The 20897-nt window shown below is 35.2% G+C and overlaps 2 protein-coding genes across 2 annotated transcripts; both read right to left on the bottom strand.

Annotated features, from left to right (window-relative positions):
• Positions 1-711: 711 nt before the first annotated feature.
• On the bottom strand, positions 712-1366 carry LOC127106902 (uncharacterized). The gene is made up of 2 exons (XM_051044192.1): positions 1128-1366; positions 712-945 (listed from the first exon to the last, which is right to left on the bottom strand). The coding sequence occupies exons 1-2, from the start codon at positions 1268-1270 to the stop codon at positions 822-824; spliced, it is 267 nt and encodes an 88-aa protein (XP_050900149.1). The 5' UTR covers positions 1271-1366; the 3' UTR covers positions 712-821.
• A 7020-nt stretch (positions 1367-8386) lies between these two features.
• LOC127101453 (uncharacterized) lies at positions 8387-17406 on the bottom strand. Its single transcript, XM_051038882.1, has 5 exons — positions 16955-17406; positions 16765-16815; positions 11019-11152; positions 9166-9266; positions 8387-8776 (listed from the first exon to the last, which is right to left on the bottom strand). Exons 1-5 carry the CDS (start codon positions 17276-17278, stop codon positions 8613-8615), a joined length of 774 nt encoding a protein of 257 aa, XP_050894839.1. The 5' UTR covers positions 17279-17406; the 3' UTR covers positions 8387-8612.
• Positions 17407-20897: the final 3491 nt, after the last annotated feature.

Below are 20897 nucleotides of genomic sequence, written 5' to 3'. Positions count from 1 at the left end.
TTTCAATTGCATCCTTCAGCTAGATACAATTGTCGATGTTGTCATTGTGGTTCTGGTGAAAGCGTTATAATTTTAACTTAAATTGCTACTTTGAACTTTCCTAATGGGAAACATGTGATACAACACACACATAAACATGATGGATAAAGAAACCCTAAAATAGTATTCAACGCAAACTTAACAAATTGAATAAACAAGTGGATCAACATAAACTACAGTGTGAAGGACTGCAACAGAACCACAAAATACGGTTTGGAAGTGTCTCAATGGGACCACCACAAGCTTTTAGTAACCTGAATGGGACCACCGCTCCAACAAAGCAACGTTTTTTCCATTTCTTCATAAACGACTACAAACCACAAGACATTAAATGCTTGGTGATGCAAGGATTCAAAGAAGCTATATGTACTAGCCACCAATGGAACCAAGCAAAAAAGAAGGGATAAAAGGTTAAAATGGTAGGGTTTCAAATGGTTGAACACTTATAACATGTTTCAAATAGTTGAACACTTATAACATGTTTCAAATTTATGGACGGAAAACATTTAGACAACCATTAATCAAAGAAAAAAATTTATGGGGCTAAAAACATATTTAACTCTCCAATAAGTTGTTTTTGAGAGTTTTTAATTTAACTTTATAGTCAATATAGGCAGCCAAAATGTAGTAAGAGAAATTAAAAACACATGATCATCAACCTCACAGACTACATGACAAAGTATGGCTGTAGAATTTATAAACATGTAGAAAGGTGAAAATGTTATTAACAAGGTAGCAGATTGTCCGGTGCTTAGTAACAGTTGTAAGAGTCAGTTATTACATCATTCTTCATCATAAGAGACATGAAAATAGGTAGTGCATCCCAATGCCTGGGGGTCTTCAGCCCCACAGCAATCATAGAACTTGGCAGCATAGGGTGGATCATTTGGCCCCAATTCATAGTACCTTCATAATTAACAAAAAAACAAATAACCGAATATACTACGATTTAGACGCAAAATTGAACGATGTTCTTCAATTCAATTGAAACTAACTTTGAATTTCATAAATTTGAGGCAGTAGAACTATATCAATAATAAGAGATTGTTTAAAGATGCAATAATGAAAAGAGGGGTATTAGGGATGACCTTTTTTGGTCGTCGTGACGGCGACATACGAAGAAGGAAGGGTGAAAACGGCAAGATGTGGAAGAATTAGAAGCGGGGTTGTATGTATGGTTGCATCTCTTGCATATCTTTGAACAATTTGATAACTCTTCTCTCTTCTCCATCTTCTCTTCTCGCTCCTCGAAAACACCTACTCACACTGCACTTCCTAATATTCTTGCAACTAAATCAAAAACAATTTTTTTTACTTAACATTCATTTTGTCTCTCTATTTTTATTTTATTTTTTAAAATTTGATCATGTTTTAGAAATTAATTATTCGGGCCATGTATTTTAATATTTCTAGAATTTGTCTCTATTTAATTTGAATTTCATTTTAATGTGACATCGCATCTATATTTTGATTCGTATTTAAGATTATTTTTAAGGTTTAAAAAACAATATGACTTTATATGATAATAAATTATATTGTTTTTTAAATTTTTTTAAAATACTAAATATATGTCAAAATATAGATGTAATCCTCCAGAGTCTTATCTTCTAAAAATTAACTCGTAAACCGATTTTAAATTCAACGAAGATAATGTGAGAGATTTTAATGGAAGAAATGAATGGGAGAAGAGGTATTTTAATTAAATATGTGTTTGTTTTAAAAGAATAAAAAATTTAATTAAATATATGTTTGATTCATAGGGAAGAAAAGGATTTTAAAAATGATTTATATTTCTATACTTATAATTCTACAACACTCATGTTAAGTAAAATAGTTATGTGTAACTATAATTTTGATTATATTTTATCAATAAAAAATTTATCAATTTATAAACGATACAATAATAAAAAAACAAAATTAAAAAATATGAAAAACAAAAATAAGTATATGTTGGACTCAAAAAGAGGGAGCATATGTGGGGTCAATTCAGGATCAATACAAGGGATCATTTTTTTATTTGGCGGTTTTTTTTATAAACAACGTATATTTGTGACAGACACATTTCATACTCACTCAAAATTTTAAAGTGATAGATATCTGAGTTATTTCACTTATAAATGTTAAATCTCCACATTTATAACTAATATGGGACTTCCTCACACTACTCACACTTGTTATTTTCAACATTATAGTCATTATAATGAAAATAATAAAGTTTTCATGAAAATTAAAAGTGAAAATGATGTTGATTTGAAGAAAAAAATGAAGCAACCGTGGTTGTAATATGTAAGATTGACTTGAAGTGTGAACAAACTTTTAATGAAAAAAGAGAAAATTTCAACATCAAAAAAAAGAAGAGAAATTTGATAGAAAACTTAAACGTTTAATATTTTCTTACAGATAAATGATAATTTTTATAATTAAAAAATTGAGGTTAATTTCATCAATGTTAATTTCATCAATATAATAAGTTATATTTTAGCATTTCTCCCCTCCCTTCTCCTCTCCTCAAGAAAACTCGAATTCGAGGAACGAAAAATCACTCTACAAAGGATTTTGATTCCCTCCTTAAATACTGAACGAAACACCTATCATTTAAAATATTCTTTCCTCTCCTCTCCCCTCCAAAAACTTTCAACCAAATTGATCTTAAATCTTGTTTGGTTCATTCTTTCATCAATGTGTATCTTCTTCCTATTGTTCGTATTCCATTTGTTTTGTATCTTCTTTCTATTGTTTGGATTCCACGATGTCTGACTCTAATTATTCTTTTGTGACCAAGAACCATTATTGTTTAAGAAGAAGATAAGATAGATGTTGGTGTGACATTTACTCATTATTGACGACCACATGAAATTATGAGAATTTTGAAAGAAAGTTTTATGGTTGTAATCCTTTTAAGATATGGTTGTGCTTGTATTCCACTTTTTTCTGATTAAAAATTGCAAATGTATTATTTCACTGTAGATCATTCAAAGAGCATCATACTTACTTAATATATTGATGTTTTTTTATATAAGTGTGGCGGGAAAAAATGTAATTATTTTGATTAGTTTGATGATGAGATTAGTAATCATGCAAAGGATGTCGTAAGATATTTGAAAGGCAAGAATGATGAGGTGATGCATATTATTTTGGATGTTTGTACTTTTACTTATGTTTCCATTAGCTGCAACGCATCTTCAAAAATAATGTTTCATGTAATGTATTCATCTTTACTAATGTTCTAAAATATGTTTGTAAGGTTTTAAAAATGTGTATGTAATGTTACTTTGATAGATTGAATAAAATGAGGTTGTTCATTTGCAATGAGTTTGTTATGTAATGTCATAGCTGTTGAGATATTAGATATAATCCAAGTTGAGTTTTCTGACCTAAGCCCAAATTTAATTAGGGTTTAGGGTTTGTTTCTCAATTTGTTATTTTACTTAGTAGTCAAGTCACTTAGGTGTATATAAATAGACACTTTGTAATTCAATTTTATTCATCCATTTCAATAATATAATCCTTATTTCCTTATTCTCTATTTATTTCCTCGCTAAAAATGCTTCAACCACTAACAAATTGGTATCTAGAACTCCGGTTAGATTCTTGATCGTGTTTTCAAGAATCACACGTTAGAGATCATGTTTCCGGAATCGTGAGTTGTTGTTGATCAATCGCTGCAAAGATGAATGGTAACGGAAATTTACCAAACTCCTTTCTAACTCTTGACGCCAAGAATTGGCTTCGAAGGAGAAAACATATGATATCTCTATTTGGCTTTCATGAAATCCTAGAAGTGGTTACAAATGGTGTTCCTGCGGTTGGTGAAGATGCAACCGACGCATAGAGAATCGCTCACAAGGATGCCAAGAAAAAGGGTTGTGAGGCGGAATTTTACATCTAATTGGAGGTTGATGCGGCTAATTTCAATAGAATCGCTCATGTTGAATCGGAAAATGAGGCATGGGATATTCTTGTTAAGTACTATGAAGGAGGCGAGAAATTCAAGGTTGTCTAGTTGCAAACTTTGCGATGAAAATATGAGTTATTATCGATAGGAGAAGACGAAAAGATTGCAGGCTATGTGTCGAAGGTGTAGAAACCCGTCCATCTCATGAAGGGTTGTGGTGAAATCATAATTGATAAGATGGTAGTTGAGAAGGTAATGTGTACATTGACCTCTCACTTTGATCACATTATTGTAGCTATTCAAGAATCCAACAATCTTGAAATCCTAAAACTGAAAGATTTAGTTGGTTCGTTTGAGGCGCGTGAGATTAGGATTGTCGAAAGGAATGGAGTTCAAGACTCAATACAAGCACTATAGGCTTAGACATGGAAGAAGAATGGTGGTTCCAACAAGTTCAAAGGAAAAATCTATAAGACTCGGGGCAAGAAGTCTTGGTCGAATCCTCACAAGAATAAGGTCGATGATAGAGCTTCTGAATTCTCGAAAAGAGGAGAAGGAAATCCCTATCAGAAAGACAAATAAGAGAAAAAAGGTGTGTAGTGCTATAACTGTGAAAAATGGGGTCATTTGGCCAAGCATTGTTGGTACAGGAAAGACAAGGGATCGACAAAAGGCAAGGACGAAGGAGTGAACCCTGCACGTCAAGATTCAAATAATTTTGATGATATGGTAGTTATGACTGTAGTTGTAGATGACCATGTCAAATCCAAGATTTGGTTCCTCGACTCAGGCTGCTCGAATCACATGACTGGTCGAAAAGTATGGTTAGTAGATTTCGACGAGTCAAAGAAGAGAAAGGTCAAACTTGCTGATAATAGCTCGTTGCAAGCTAAAGGTACTGGAAACATAGTTATCCAAAGGAGTAATGGAGTGAAAGCCTTGATCAAAGATGTACTTTATGTTCTTGGAATAAAGATCAATCTCCTAAGTGTTTGATAACTGGTCGAAAAGGAGTTATCAGTAGTTATGAAAGATGGAGCCTTAGAAATTTTAGACATTCAGAATAACTTGGTCTTGAAATCTCCTTTGTCGAAGAATAGAACATTTAAGGCCATGATCAGTTCAACTGAGGTACAATGTCTGAAAATAGTTATCGACCAAAAAATAGTAGGCTATGGCATCTAAGATTTGGCCATCTGAATTTTAGGTCGCTCAATCAACTGATCATTCAAGATATGGTAATTGATATACCAAGTCTTGAGATGCCCGACAAACTCTGTGAAGGTTGTCTAGTCGGAAAGCAATCCAGTAAGTCTTTCATTTTGACTATGCCAATGAGATCATCCTGCATATTCGAAGTTATACATTCGGATGTATGTGGTCCTTTTGAGGAGCATACCATTGGTGGAACTATGTATTTAGTTTCGTTTGTCGATGACTTTAGTAGAAAGTTGTGGATCTATGTGATCAAGAGAAAGGACAGAGTATTTGAAATCTTTAAGAGGTTCAAGATGCTTGTCGAAAACCAAAGTGAAAAGAAGATTGAGGTTCTGCGAATAGATAGAGGTGGCGAATACACATCCAAGATATTTGAAGCATTCTGTGAAAAACATGGTTTTGATCATGAGGTAACTGCTCCTTATACTCCTCAACATAATGGAATAGCAGAAAAAAGAAACATGATCATATTGAACATGGCGAGATGCATACTGAAGCATAAGAAATTTCCAAAATCCTTATGTGGTGAAGTTGTTTCAACTGTTGTTTATATACTGGACAGGTGCCCTATCAAGAAACTAAAGAACAAGGTTCCTAAAGAAGTTTGGAGTGGCAAATAACCATCAGTGGGTCATCTTAAGGTGTTTGGCTCTATGTGTTACAAGCATGTTCCTGATGCAAGAAGAAGGAACTTTGGCGACAAAAGTGAACCTATGATTCTAGTAGGATATCATAAGACTGGAGCATACAGGTCGTTCAATCCAATTAATCAAAAGATTATGATTAGCCGAGATATTGTGATTGATGAAAATTTTGCCTAGGGTTGGCATTCTAGTATTGTAATTGACAAGCCATTGATGAGCTATGATTTCGACGAAGCAAGTAATGATGTCGAAGTTGAAGACATTGTCGATATTCTAGTTGAAGTTGACTTTGTTGCGAACATGCCCGACACAGTCGAAGTCGGAGAGGTTATGGCTAGCATAAGTCAGAGACCTCAAAGAACTAGAGCTCGTCGAGCAAGACTTCAATACTATGAAGTGGCTTATGATGATGAAGTCACAACAGATGGAGAACTAGTTCATTTTGCTTTACTTGTAGGTTTTTAACTAATCAACTATATCGAGGCTTTAAAGAATATAAAGTGGAAGTCTACTATGGTCGAAGAGTTACAAATAATCGAAATAAATAACACATGGGAGTTGGTCGAATTTCCAGCACATACAAAACCTATCGGAGTGAAGTGGATGTTCAAGTTGAAGTATAATGTTGATGGGTCAATAGTAAGACATAAGGCGAGATTGATAGCTCGAGGGTTTCTTCAACGAGCATGACTCGATTACTCTGAAGTCTTTGCACCTGTCGCAACATTGGAAATTGTTCGACTAGTGGTAGCCTTAGCATGTAACCAAGGTTGGTCGATATTTCCCTTAGATGTGAAATCTGCATTTTTGGATAGATCTTTAGATGAAGAGGTGTATGTCACACAACCTCCTGGGGTTGTGATTCATGAGGAAGCAAGGAAAGTATACAAGTTGCACAAAGCGTTATATGATCTCAAGCAGGCAGCTAGGGCATGGAACAAGAAGATTGATTCATGCTTGGTCGAATTGGGATTCGTTAAATGCAAATTTGAGTATGGTGGCTATGTTTAGGTTATGGCACAAGATATAACAATCATCTGCTTGTATGTCAATGACTTGCTAGTAACTGAGAATAGCTTGAAGAACTTGTCAAAGTTCAAAGAGCTGATGAAGAAGGAATTTGAAATGTCGAATCTAGGAAAGCTGACATACTTCATAGGCATGGAATTTCAAATATCGAAGCAACGTATGGTGCTACATCAAAAAAAGTATGTCAATAAAATACTTAAGAGATTCAGGATGGATGATTTGAATCCCTCTATCTTTGCCTATCGAACCAAATTTGAAGTTGGAAAACCATGGAGAGGAAGACAAAGTCGGTGCAACTCTATTCAAACAAATTGTCGGATCTATGAGATATGTGTGCAACAGTCGACCTGATATATGTTTCTCAGTCGGATTAGTGAGCATATATATGAGTGAACCAAAAGTGTCACACATGAAGGTTGCAAGAAGAATCCTGAGATACTTAAAAGGATCGACAAACAATGGAATTTTATTTCGACGAGAATCTGAAAACAAAGAAGTTATGGTTACTTGTTATTCAGATGTTGATTGGTGTGGAGATAAGGAAGATCGAAGAAGCACTTCTGAATATTTCTTTCAAGTATTTAGTGTCACAATCTCATGGTGCTCGAGAAAGTAATCTGTGGTGGCATTGTCGTCGTGTGAGGCTGAATATATAGCAGGATCTTATGCTGCTTGTCGAGCAATTTAGATCAGATTTGTGCTGGAAGAGATCGATGTCGAAGTAAAGAAATCTCTGGTAGTGAAGATCGACAATAACTCAGTCATAAATCTTGCGAAAAAACCAATTTTGCATGAAAGAAGTAAGCACATAGAAGCTAGATCTCATTTCTTAAGGGAGAAGGTGGATCGAGGCGAACTTGAAGTAAGGCATTGCTCAAGCGAAGCACAATTGATCGATATTTTCACCAAAGGATTGAAGATCGACAGGTTTCTAACGTTGAGAAAGAAATTAGGAATAGTTCAGATCGACAATAATTAGTGTGTTTCGACAACTTGGATTATAGAGATGTATGTTGAGATATTAGATATAATCTAAGTTGAGTTGTATGGCTCAAACACAAGGCTAATTAGGGTTTAGGATTTGTTACTTAGTATGTTATTTTACTTATAGTCAAATCACTTAAGTGTATATAAATAGACATTTTATAATTCAATTTTATTCATTCAATTCAATAATACAATCTTTATTTCCTTATTCTATTTTTCTCTCCTGACTAAAAATGCCTCCAGCACTAGCACTAACAATACTGATGTTGCAAAATGAAAGAGCGTTATGGAGTTGAAAAAGCGGCACACTTTTATGATTACCAGGGTGACACATCAGCAACATCAGTGTGAATTTGCATATTTGGTAGCAACAGATTTTTCTTTGGCATCTGAGTTAATCCTGTGAGGGAGTTAGTTAAACTTTGTTGTTCCTATTTTGTTTATTGTCTTGATTCTCTGTCCAAGTTATGGATAAAACATATGCAACTTGTAACGGAACCATGTGATAAGTAACTTCAGTTTCATGATATACCTTAGGAAAGTTGTTTGATTTTCTAAATTCTTGATCTTCAGCTTCATGAAAGTCCTCTTAATCTACTTCTTTAACATAAATCTATTGAAGGATTTAACGTATATGTTCTTTGTCTGCTCTATTTGTATCATCTACTACTTTTTGTAGAACATCATCCACAAAAGGGTCTTTTTTTACAAACATTAGATCATTTCTTGATGTTGTAACCTTTTTGGGTTGTTGATTGAACTTTAGAACATATAAGGTTTTCTGTGCTATCTTTTCCTTTTCAATAGCCTACATCATCATATTCGCTAGTGTTTTCTCTTCTCGAAATCGTGTTCAACAAGCTCTTTGTGGCTTGACCAACTGCTCTTGTAGTCTTTCTTGCAGCTCCAGCAACCACGTGTCTCAGAGATATTTCGGGCAAATTCGCTCTCTCTTCAATCATGGCTGTTTCAAAACAAACAATAATCAGACCAACAATTGAAAAAACAATAACCAGACCAACAATTCATTAAAATGTTCCTGGCATTAACAGGATAAATAAGACTTTTGCAATCACTGATCAACAATTTGAATTAGACATATTATATTTTATTTCTGTTATTTAATTGATACCAGTTGAGTTATAATAGAAATAATCCATTAAAAAGTGAAAACAGAACTTCCGGATCCATAAAAAGGAAAAAATCAATTAATTCCAAGGATTTCCCTAGCCGTTTTTTACTTCTTTATATGTAAGATACAGCTACTAAATGCTGCAGTTGAAAAGCAATCATAAAAATGAAGAAAAGCACAAGAAAAATAATAAAGGATCTCAGAAAACATAGTATACATACATAGAGTTTGTTGTTGTGCCACTGAACCGATATGTTGAATTCCAGTTTTTGCTGCTTGCAAAGCTTGAGCTGACTTGTTGACTCCTTCTGTTATTTCCTGGCTAATTGTCAAAACAATAAATGATCTTAGATCCATATACGCAATGCAGTTAAAGTTATGACTGAAAAATAATTCCTGATAAAAAGGCATCGGTTTTGTATTAGCAATTCACTTTCAAGCATTTTTTTTTGTTATATTAATCTTGTACTGAATCACAATACACATATTGGATACAAAGGTGCATAAGATCTATAAAGAACTCATCAACCAAAATCTTGTACGCGGCAGCAAGAAACATGGTAGGAAGATTATATAAGCTTCGTTAAGGGTTCAAATCCTGCCAAATAAAATTCATATCTCCATGATTTACTGTTCCAAGGCAACCTTGTAAGAGAAAGGACCGACAATCTTGCAAGAGAGAATGTCATAAAACTGTTGCCGTCTCTAGAATAGTATCCCCTTGGTTCCTGCTTTCCACAATCTACAAGTCCAAAACTCCAAATCTTACCAATTTAAATTCAAATTCAAATTCATGTATCCATGTCATGATGTTTCAAGACAACCTTCAACCTTGTAAGAAAAAATTTCAAAAATTGTTCAAACCACTAGCATTGTAGCCTTATGGCTCATGTTTTATCACCAGTTACATGTCATATATTGCTGGAACTAAGAAGTACATGTGGTCGATTGATTGTCAAAGCATACTAAACAGTCGGTTTATGCTTGAAGTATAATTTTTCACCCTCAGCAAACAATGCAAAGTACAAGACTAGAAGAAGAGAGAGCCCGTTTTAATACCCATCAGTGTCTTCTATGGCGAATGGCAGAAAATAGCGGCGAGCTAAAAAATCCGCCATGAAAAGATGGCAGGTGGCGGAAGCATGGCGTACAAACTAAAAACATTATTATATCTATAGATACACGACAAAAAACAGCAACAGCGCCAAAATACTAAAAACAGAACTCATAAACTTAGAAAACATATTATATATAAAGAAAACTGTAATTCATATCTCAAGTTCTTAAAAATAGACAATATAAGGAAATAAAATAGTCGGGGCATGTCTCTAGTACCAAGGAGGAACACAAGTAGAATAAAAAAGAAACAGCAAAATAGAACACAATCGAGAGTAGTGGGAAGGAATAAAAAAGAAACAAAACAAATAAGGAAGTAAAAGACGAAACAAAACCTAAAGAAGAGTACCGACAAAAGTTGCGTGAGAACGAGAAGAGGACACATAGGGGGAAGAAGAAAATAATTGGTGGAGAATGGAAAAGGTTGAGGCGTATTTTGATTTTGTAAATATTTAATCAGAGCTACTTGTATTTAATGAGGGTTATTAGTATTTAATCAAAGTTTTAACTCTTTTGGGCTTGTTTCCTGGTCGGTAAAAAATACCCAAACAAGAATTTGCAGATTTTCTATATAAAAATCCGCAATTTCCGCCATACCGCCATGAAGGTTCATGGCAGCCGCCATGGCACCGCAATGCCGCAGCTTTTCCATGGCGCTGAGTTGAATTTCCGCAACTGCAATCCGCCATGGTGCCTCATGACCGCAATTTGACAACACTGATACCCATGCAAGCATTATGTCTCTTCCACTTTTGTTTTTGTTCACATACTCAGTAAGAATGAGTTGAGTATGGTTTCTTATAACAGTCTAGTGCATACCATTACCAATGTCCAATAGGGAATACAAAATAGAAAAGCTATGAAGAGCTAACAATCTCAAAATAACCATCAATTACAAATATGTAACATGAAATGAAATACAGCAACAATGGATTCAAAGCAAGGTATTGATTGTCACCTTAGTTCACTTAATTCTAGGGTCAGATCATTCATTTCCATCACCGAAAGCCTAATGGAAGTCATGGTGCTTGGGAGTTCCTCACGAGCTGTATCAGCTAGCTTTGAAAATGATATTGCAGCTTTTCTCATCGCCTAAGGTATGGAAAAACAAGTATATATGAATATTTGGAGTACGTTTAAGTTTAACAATTAGACTAATAAGATAAATATGAGGATGACATAAAGTGTGTCAAGACCTGAAAACATTATGCTAAATGAAGAAGGAAAAAAATTGTTTATTAAAATGCACAGCTAATAATTTTATAATGCAATTAAAGAAAATTTATGGGTACCTGACCAAAAAAAAAAATTTATGGGTACTCATAGGAATAGCCAAGTCCAAATTCGTATAAAATCAAACAGAAGCTGAATCTTAAACAAATAAATTAAGAGAAAACGGAAGATCTATTTACATATTATATAGTATTAGAGTATACTAGCATAAGCATAAATAGCTTTGCCTTACGAATATAAAGTGAGTTACACAATGCTGAGCTAGCACTGAGTTGGTTATGCTCAGTGCACACTCACTAGCTGCCTATAAATAGGGAACTCTCTGTAACAAATTAACAAATTGTCAATAACAGAGTTTCTATTTCTCTCTTTCAATGATGAAGTATTTTTCATCCTTTTCCTTTTTCTATCATGGTATCTAGAGCCATCTGATCCAGTTGCACCATGGCTTCTCCCGAAACTTCACAATCATCACCTTCGAAGAATGAAAATTCTTCGCACAACACTGAGAAATCAGTTTCTGGAAATTCCTTGAAGAGCGCGTTCAAAACGTTTGCGCAACAAATTACCATCAAGCTCGATGATTCCAACTTCCTCTCATGGAAACAGCAAGTCGAATGTATCATTCGCATCCATAAGTTGCATCGTCATCTCACGAATCCTGATATACCTCCGCGCTATCTCACGGTTGACGATCGTGCCTCCGATGTGAAAAATCTGGCGTATCATGCGTGGCAAAAGGAAGATTCGCTCCTCTTCACATGGTTGTTGACGACGCTCTCGGATTCGCTTCTTCCACATGTGGTGAAGTGCGTTCACACACAATAAGTCTGGTATGTGATCGATCAGTTTCAACGCACTCGGGTATATGTGAAATCTCGACAACTTCGTTATGAGTTATGCGGCATTGAGAAGGGCGATTGCACGATTGCTCAATATCTTGGACGAATTCAACAAACTGCAGATATTCTGAAATCTATAGGTGATTCAGTCTCACATCATGATCAGTTAGAAACGATTTTGGATGGTCTTCCTACTGAATATCAAGGTCTTACTTCGATTATTTAGTATCGTGATGAACCGTGTGCCCTAATTGTTGCTGAAACTATGCTTTTATCTCATGAAGCTAGACTTGAACGAGCACCTCAAACACCTGTGCAAGAGCCTCTTTCTGTTAACCTCGTTCAAGGTACCACTGCAACTACACCTGGTTCTACTCTGACCTCAAGATGCTCAATCCCAAATGCCTTCTCATGAGTTCGTTTCCTCATTTGCTGGAACTCGAGGCGGTTTTAGAGCTGGCAGATCCAGTTGCTTTCATGGTGGTGGTAGAAATGGTGGCAGAACACGTGTCCAGTGCCAAATTTGCTCTAAATTTGGACATGATGCTAAAGTGTGTTATCATCGCCTCTCAGCCACACCTCAGCAGTCATATAAGTGGAGGAAATCTGCACCTTATCCTCCATCTCAACACCAATTTATGTCTCCTTGGGCGCATGTTCCACCTTCTGTCACTCCTAATAATTAATGGTTAGCTTCTGCAGCTCTGACCTTGAGAGCACCTCCAACTGGCTTTTCCTCTAGGCCAGTCAATCAGCCTTATCCTTCATACTCAGAAGCAACCTCAAGCCTACCTGACTGGGACAGAGTCCACCAGCACTTCTTTCTCATATTCTCAGTGGTATCTAGATTCTGGAGCAACGCATCATGTCAACAATACTGCAGAGAATTTTTTGGATAGTGTTTCTACATCTGGCTCAGATCAGGTGGTACTTGGAAATGGCCAAGGTTTGACCATCACATCTATAGGATCTTACCTCTTTTCACTCCACACACAATCCATTTGTCAAACTTAATCTGAACAATTTGCTTTTGGTCCCTAAAATTACCAAGAACCTCATCTCAGTTAGCCAATTTGTCAGAGATAATCATGTATACTTTGAGTTTCACACTGATGTTTGTCTTGTCAAATCACAGGGTTCTTCTAAAGTGTTGGTGGTGCTCTTGGCAAAGATGGCTTATATTCATTTGGCTCTTTACAAGTTATTCCTCTTAGTTCCAATAAATACTCTTCACCTAAAGTGCACACACTCACTAGTCTCACACCACACACCCTAGCTTCTACATCTAATGCAAATAACTCATCTTCTAGTTTGGGACCTTCTTTGTATACACAATGTCACGACATCGTGACTGTGACATCACACATGTGTAGAAAACTGAATTAGTTAATTCAGGCATATATTCTGGGATTAGTGAGGATATTTGGTGAATATCCTAACTTCCTTGTGGAGGTCTTAAAGACTCAATCAGAATATACAGTTTCTAAATATGGAGATATATATGGAGATATTTTAGGAACTAAAAGATTGAAGACCTTGATTGTAGCAGAAGTTTTCTGCTGACTTTGTAACAGCAAAGGAGAAGCTTGCTGCGATTTCTAAGGCCCAAATCCAGTTGGGTGTTTAGGTTATAAATAGCAGATTGTAACCTAGGTGAAGTGAGCCTCAAACAATGTAAAAATTAGGGGTTTGTGTGAGGTAAACCTCCCAACCTGTGGAAAGGTTACTATGTGTTTCTCAGTGCTCAAAGCTGAGATTATTTGTAACTCAAAGCCTGTAGGTAAGAGTTGTTATGGTCTTGAACGAAGCTGTGAAGCAAGTTCAATTTGTTTAGCATTACTTTGAAATTGTAGTGATAGGAATGGAAACTGATGGTTTCTATCTAGGAGTTCCTAGGTATAGATTGCATTGGGTAGGGATTAAGTGAAGAGTTGTAAACGGGGGAGTTTAACTCTGAATTAATACTACTGATAGTGGATCTTCTTCCTGGCTTGGTATGCCCCCAGAGTAGGTGATGTTGCACCGAACTGGGTTAACAATTTCCTGTGTATGTTTTCCTTCTGCACGTTATAATCCTGTCTGTTATAACTCAGCATGTATTTCAGTCTGTTTATCAAGAGAATAGCAGACCTGGTACATAGCATACTGTTTGGATGTCAATCAGAATGTTTTGACATTCATCATTGACAGCATATACTGAATAATAGGCAGGTTGGTTTTTCTGCTTCAGTTCAGTATTTATTTCAGTCTGTTCTTCAGGAGGATAACAGACCGGACAAAAGGCTCATTGTGAAAATGTCAAACTGGATGTCTTGACATTTATTACTGTAAGCTGGCACTGAAGTATAGACTGGTTGGTCTTCTACAGTACAGAATTTTGTACAGTCTGTTTTCAGAAAAATAACAGACTTAGCATATGATCTATGTTCTGGACGTCAAACTGAATGTTGTGACATTCGTTCCTAACAGCATATGCTAAATTGTAGGATGGTTAGTTTTTCTGTTTCAGTATTTTTCTCAGGCTATTCTTCAGAAATCCAACAGCTGAGCTAAAATCCAGGAAACTAACAACTGAGCTACATTTAATGAACCTAACAAATAGCCTATTTGTTAGCACCCTAATATGTGGAAATTAGATTAACTTGTTCAACCTTTATTTTAGGAAATACAAGTACAAGGCCAGCAAACTGTAATACTGTAACAGGTGATGTTCAAATCACTATTGAGACATCATGCTGATAACTGTGCAGGCTCAACAGAAGTTAGTGCTATGGTTGATCTCTGCTGAGTATTTGTACCAGATGGACAAAACTGGGTGTTCTTCCATTCTATGGTAATACGGTAGCAAATGTCGTGACATCTGTGAATGTGTGCACATTAGTACTGGGTGTTAATTGTATAGCTATCTTGCTGTATTAATAATAATGTTGGATCAGATGTCATGACGTGGAGTAGAACATCTGAACTCTGACTACACCAGAATTTCACAAAGCCTGTCAATTTCTTTTTGCGCCTCTGGAAAGCCATTGGACTGCTGTCAAACGAATCCTTAGATATCTCAGGGGTACTCGTCATCATGGTTTACTCCTCACTTCTGCCAACTCTCACAAACCTCTTCCTATCACTACCTTTTCTGATGCAGATTAGGGCTCAGACCTTGATGATAGGAAGTTTACATTTGGCTCTTTTGTGTACTTGGGTCTTAACTTAGTTTCTTGGTGGTCTAAGAAACAGACCCCAATTGCCAGGTCAAGTACTGAAGCAGAAAACATGAGTCTGGCTAATACAGCAGCAGAAGTACTTTGGGTTTAGTCTCTCCTTACAGAGCTCCAAGTGGTGACCCTCACTCCTATTTTGTACTATGACAATCAAAGCACTCTCGCCCTCTCTCACAACCCTGTTTTGCATGCCAAAACTAAGCACATGGAGTTGGGCATCTTCTTTCTTAGAGAGAAAGTCATCAATAAGACTCTTCTAGTCAAGAATGTTCCAGCCACCCATCAATATGTTGATCTTCTCACAAAACCCTTATCTTCTTTGAGGTTTCTTGCTTTAAGAGATATCAAGGTTGTGGACAAGTCAACATTAACTTAGGGTTGAAGCAGAAGCTTTCAGAAGTTCCAATGCTTTCAGAAGCTACAAGCTTTCAGAAGCTGAAGCATTCAAAAGTTGCATTCAGAAGCTAAAGCATTCAGAAGCTGCATTCAGAAGCTGAAGTTTTCAGAAACGACAAACTTTCAGAAACGACAAACTTTCAGAAATAGCTTAGACCCTCACCATTTGAGGGGAAGATATTAGAGTATACTAGCATAAGCATAAAACAAATGTGCCTTATGAATATAAAGTGAGTTGCAAAACAGATTTAGATAAAGTTGTTAGAATGTGTACAAGTTAGTTACACATTGTTGAGCTGGCACTGAGTTGATTATGCTCAATGCACACTCACTAGCTACCTATAAATAAGGAACTCTCTATCTCTCTCGGTAACATATTAACAAATTGTCTATAACAGAATTTCTATTTCTCTCTTTCCATGATATGAAGTACTCTTCATCCTTTTCCTTTTTCTATCATATAGGACATATGAGGCTTCTATGCTGAAAAAGTCATTTAAGTGTGATATATGTCTCAAAAAAAGGGATGTATATGATCATCAAAACTGAAAATGATTGAGCAATCTGAGAATAGCATTCTTTCTAAATTGCAGACATGACAGGCACTGATTCCAAATCCTTTCTCGGTGTTTCACGCATTCACCAGATAACACCTCTTTGGCAAACCTACTTAAAGTCCAATGCTCCCTCTAAAAACAAATATTTTTCTTGGACAACTGTTCTAAATAGAATTGAAGAAAAACCTTGCATTTACGTTACATCTCTAACACATTCAACTTTTGGCATTTTGTTTGCAAGACTTATAGACCGGGGCCACTCAAACGATCAGTGCAAATATTACAAATGATGAAAGAGGGAGGGAAAACTCAGAAAAAACATAGGTATGATCTTCATTCAAAGTTAAAACCATGACATTGCAATATATCATCAAGCTATGAAGAGTCAAAAGGAAGCAAATCAGACATATAAACTTATATGTGCACATCTAAACGTAAGCATAGTGATAAAAACTTACAAGTAAGGTGGGAACAGCTGCAAGAACAAGGCCAGTGAATGCCACTGAAGTCTGCAATAACAATAATTAAAATTTCATCTAAATACACAGAATAAAGTCAAGAAACTTCAATAAAAAACAACTCACTAAGAAGGCCTGGACTAATCAATCAGTCGCCACTATGATCCTAGACACAAAAGATGCGGCTTACCGTGCAGGCGACGAATGCGAGGAGAAAGAAAGCTTGGTCACTGAAGCTAAACTTGGGCACAAGAGAACTGAAGAACTGAACTTGGGGGTTTGTGACTTCAGCATGAAAGACGTCACCGTTTTGAAGAGAAGCTTCATCTGAAGGGCTGTTGTTGGATCCATTAGAGGAAGATGAACAACGTGGAATGAAGTTGGGTGTTTTGAATTTGGTGGATATGAATAGAAAATTGCGTCGTTGTCTTGATTTGAGAACAAGATTGAAATATTCAGTTGTAGTACAAGTGTGTGGTAAGGCGTGTAATGGAGAAGCGAGGAGAGAATTCATGGTGAATTAGGTTAGGACAGAGTGTGACGGGTTGATCCGATTCAACTCGTTCTGCTTCGAGGTTTCCGCTCACAAAACGAGTTACATATTTGACAAGTAGATGTCACTCTCTTTATTTCCCTATTTCCACTTTTTATATTTATTTTAATGAGATTACACCATCATCTAATATAAGAATTATAATATTATTTTAAGATTAAAAATAACAGAATCGATGTCTTTGATTGGTATAGATCTTTTAATTTAAATGTATAAAAAGTCGTAATGTCACTCATCCCTTTCTTTTTCTGTATTTACATTTTTTCTTTGTTTACTATCCTCATGATTAACAAAATAAAAAGAGTTAAAATTGGAAGGAATTGAAGTGTAGAGAAATCATCACTAAATTCAATTACAATTAGAGTATGGATATTTTAAGATGGATGGATGTCTTTGGAATGGTGGAACGGAATAGAATTGAGCGGAATGGAACATAATATAATAGATGGGTATAAAATAAAGATTTTATTTTATTATTTGGATATTTTTCTAATAGAATAGAACAAACTTATTATTGGATGGTAGAAAAAGAAGGGCACGTGATTAAATAAGATTGAATGTATTTTATCATGTTCCGCCTTGTTCCTTCAACATTGAAACATTAGAGACACCACATATTCACTAAAAATCTTAAGGTGATAGGTGTATGCGTCCTCTCACTTATAAAGTGTTCAACCTCCACTTTTTTAAGCAATGTGGGACTTCCAACTCACACTTATTTCTCAACAATCTTTCCATCAAATGTGAATCCATCTATTATACCCCCTTCAATCGGAAGGTCTTTCATCCACATGATTGTACCGCCGTTAAGAGACACATTTATCTCGTCGTGTGCACTTCAACGGAACACGTTGTATGACCACCATGTTAGGAAGACTTTCGACACAAGGAGATGGTCCCTTACTCGAACCGGACTATGATACCACTAATGGATCATCATTAGGGGAAAGCATTCACATTGAATCAAACACTCATCTAAAGGTCAAAGACTCGCCCAAACAAGTGAGAGAGACATCACATATTCACCCAAAATCTTAAGGTGATAGGTGTATGGGACCTCTCACTTATAAAGTGTTCAACCTCCACTTTTCTAAACAATGTAAAATTTAGAACTCACACTTGTTTCTCCACACAACTCACATTTGTTTCTAACTCAAGAATGTAATTTCCTAACTAACTCATAATAACCAAATAATTAGATCTATCTAACTAATATAAAGTATTTATAACCTAATTTTTTCCTTATATTGGGCCAGAGATATTGAGAACAAAGTTATAGAATAGTAAGTGCCTTAGTGTATACATCAACTAGTTGCTACGGTGTTGAGAAAGGCAATAGATGAAAGAGTTTAAGTTGCAGTTTCGTCCTGACCAAACGATGATCTAATTCTATATGTTTAGTTCACTCATGAAAGGGCATTTCGTTGCAACATGCCTTGAAGGTTAGTTGTCACAACATACAATAGTAGTGGGGTTGTTAATGAGTTTTAAATCATATAGGAGTTAGGGCGACCATTGAACCTCAAAGACAATGGATGACATAGGTCTATATTTAACTTTATAAGAACTTTTATAAATGATTTGTTGTTTCTTAGACTTTCCATGATATGATAGAATTTCCTAAAAAATTACAAAATCCTAGAACATATTTTTTAGTATCAGGGTATATGGCCTAGACAGAGTCACAAAGTTCTTTGAGTTGTATGGAAGAAAAAGATGGCACCAACATGCCAAGTGCAAGTGCATTCTTGAGGTATATGAGAACACATGTTGTTGCTTCATGGTGTGTATTGGTGAGAATGTATTGACCATCTCACTCCAAACACAAGATAGTGTGAATTGTGTTATTTAAAAATCGAGAACAATTAACAATACTTTGTTCTTTAAAATAATTATTTTAGTTTCAATAAACGCGGAGATAAGGCAATAGAAATATTGAAAGAAGGTGAAGATAAAGAGACATACACATCAAAAATAACATAAAGATGAAGGACAAAGAGAAAACACAAGAGATTTATACACGTTCAGCCTAACCATTGGCCTACTCATCTCCCTAAGAGTTTCCTCTTTAGAGTTCCACTAAAAAATCACACTTGAGTTTTTCATAGGATTAGCCCATGAACATTCAACAAAAAGATCTTTCGTAGAGGCTTTGCTCAGGAACCAACAAACATAACTTTTGCATGAGCTTTAATCAGGAACCAACCAATAAAGATTTTACATAGGTCAAACTCAAGAACATACAAATAGAGCTTTTATATAGATCAATCTCAAGAACCTACAACCAAAGCTTTTACATAAGTTAAGCTCAAGAACCTACAATCAAAGCTTTTGCAAAACTCAAGCTCAAGAACCTACAACCAAGATTCTACGCGGGTTTATCTTTCAACTTTTTAAATCTTTTACAAAATAATTCACGAGAGAATCACACTCTTGAATATAAATGATTAAATACAACACTAATTAGAACACAACTCTCACAAAGGCTTTCTTAACTTTTAGCACTACGAAATTTCTCGTGAAAAAACAAATTCAAAGATAGAAAGGGTGGAAGAAAATTATAGAGGTTTCTATTTAAAAATTTGGTGTAAAATGAAATGAGGAGAGATCTTTTTTATATAGAAAAAAAATAGACTAAAAAAAGGAAATGATACATGGGTTAATTAATTGATTTAATCGATTAATCCCTAGTAGTCGATTAAAACACCTTAAAAAACGAAAACCCTAATCTAGAAAAGGAAATCCTAAAATGACTATAAGAATTAATTGATTAATATCTTTTCTAATAGATTAAGAGGTCATTCACCTTGCTTTAATCGATTCAATCAAATCCTTAATTGATTAGGCAGTATGTAAACTCTCTAATTTATTGAAAACAATTTCTAAACAATTTCATATATGCCTTGATAGGTTTTCAAAAAACAAATTATGTAATCATAGAGGTTTTGAAAAGATTTGTGTGTGTGTGATTGTCTCGGTACTTTAAGACTTACTCGTGACTTTTTACTATTTAAATTGATCACTAAAACGCTAAGCGTAAGACCAAGTGAGCTTTCACATTTTCTGTCTTTTAGACTTCAAGATCCTCTAATTGATTCAACAATTAATCAGTTAATTGATGAGACTTGAGACTATCATTGTTTCCGCCTATTTCTTGATTAAAATAACATAGTACATTTTAGAGATGCATCTCCGAAAACTCACAGAGTAATGAACTAAGGGGGATTTTGGAGATGCATATCCGAACCAAACTTTAATAGAATAAAGATTTCTCACCATTTTCATTTCAATTGTGTGAAAATGATGGATCCGAAAATACATCTTCAAACATTAGAAACATCCGAGTCTTTTCATGGTGTTGAGAAAGACCACATAAGGGTGGAAAGAACAACCCCTAGTTTAACCCCTAATTTAATTTGCTCATTTCATTTACTATATATATTAATATTTTGCATAGTCCTGCTTTGTAACCGTTTTAAGCCTTCTTTCTTGGATTTTGTTTTCCAAAATGCAACATCAGTTTGCTTTTTTAATTCAAACATTAGTCTGCATAGCTTCATTTAATACCATATTCACGGTG

This window comes from Lathyrus oleraceus, chromosome 7, assembly GCF_024323335.1.
Source record: "Lathyrus oleraceus cultivar Zhongwan6 chromosome 7, CAAS_Psat_ZW6_1.0, whole genome shotgun sequence".
NCBI lineage: Eukaryota > Viridiplantae > Streptophyta > Magnoliopsida > Fabales > Fabaceae > Lathyrus > Lathyrus oleraceus.
Note: the sequence above shows the minus strand (reverse complement) of the source record. Positions and strands in the feature narration are given on the sequence as shown.

Excerpts from the sequence above, each read along its gene's own strand:
- LOC127106902 (XM_051044192.1), bottom strand. The coding sequence starts at position 1,270 with ATGGAGAAGAGAGAAGAGTTATCAAATTGTTCAAAGATATGCAAGAGA. Across the intron at positions 946-1,127 it reads CGTCACGACGACCAAAAAAG|GTACTATGAATTGGGGCCAA; the intron begins GTCATCCCTAAT and ends TTAATTATGAAG.
- LOC127101453 (XM_051038882.1), bottom strand. The coding sequence starts at position 17,278 with ATGAATTCTCTCCTCGCTTCTCCATTACACGCCTTACCACACACTTGT. Across the intron at positions 9,267-11,018 it reads CTAGAATTAAGTGAACTAAG|CCAGGAAATAACAGAAGGAG; the intron begins GTGACAATCAAT and ends TTTGACAATTAG. Across the intron at positions 8,777-9,165 it reads GGCACAACAACAAACTCTAT|CCATGATTGAAGAGAGAGCG; the intron begins GTATGTATACTA and ends GTTTTGAAACAG.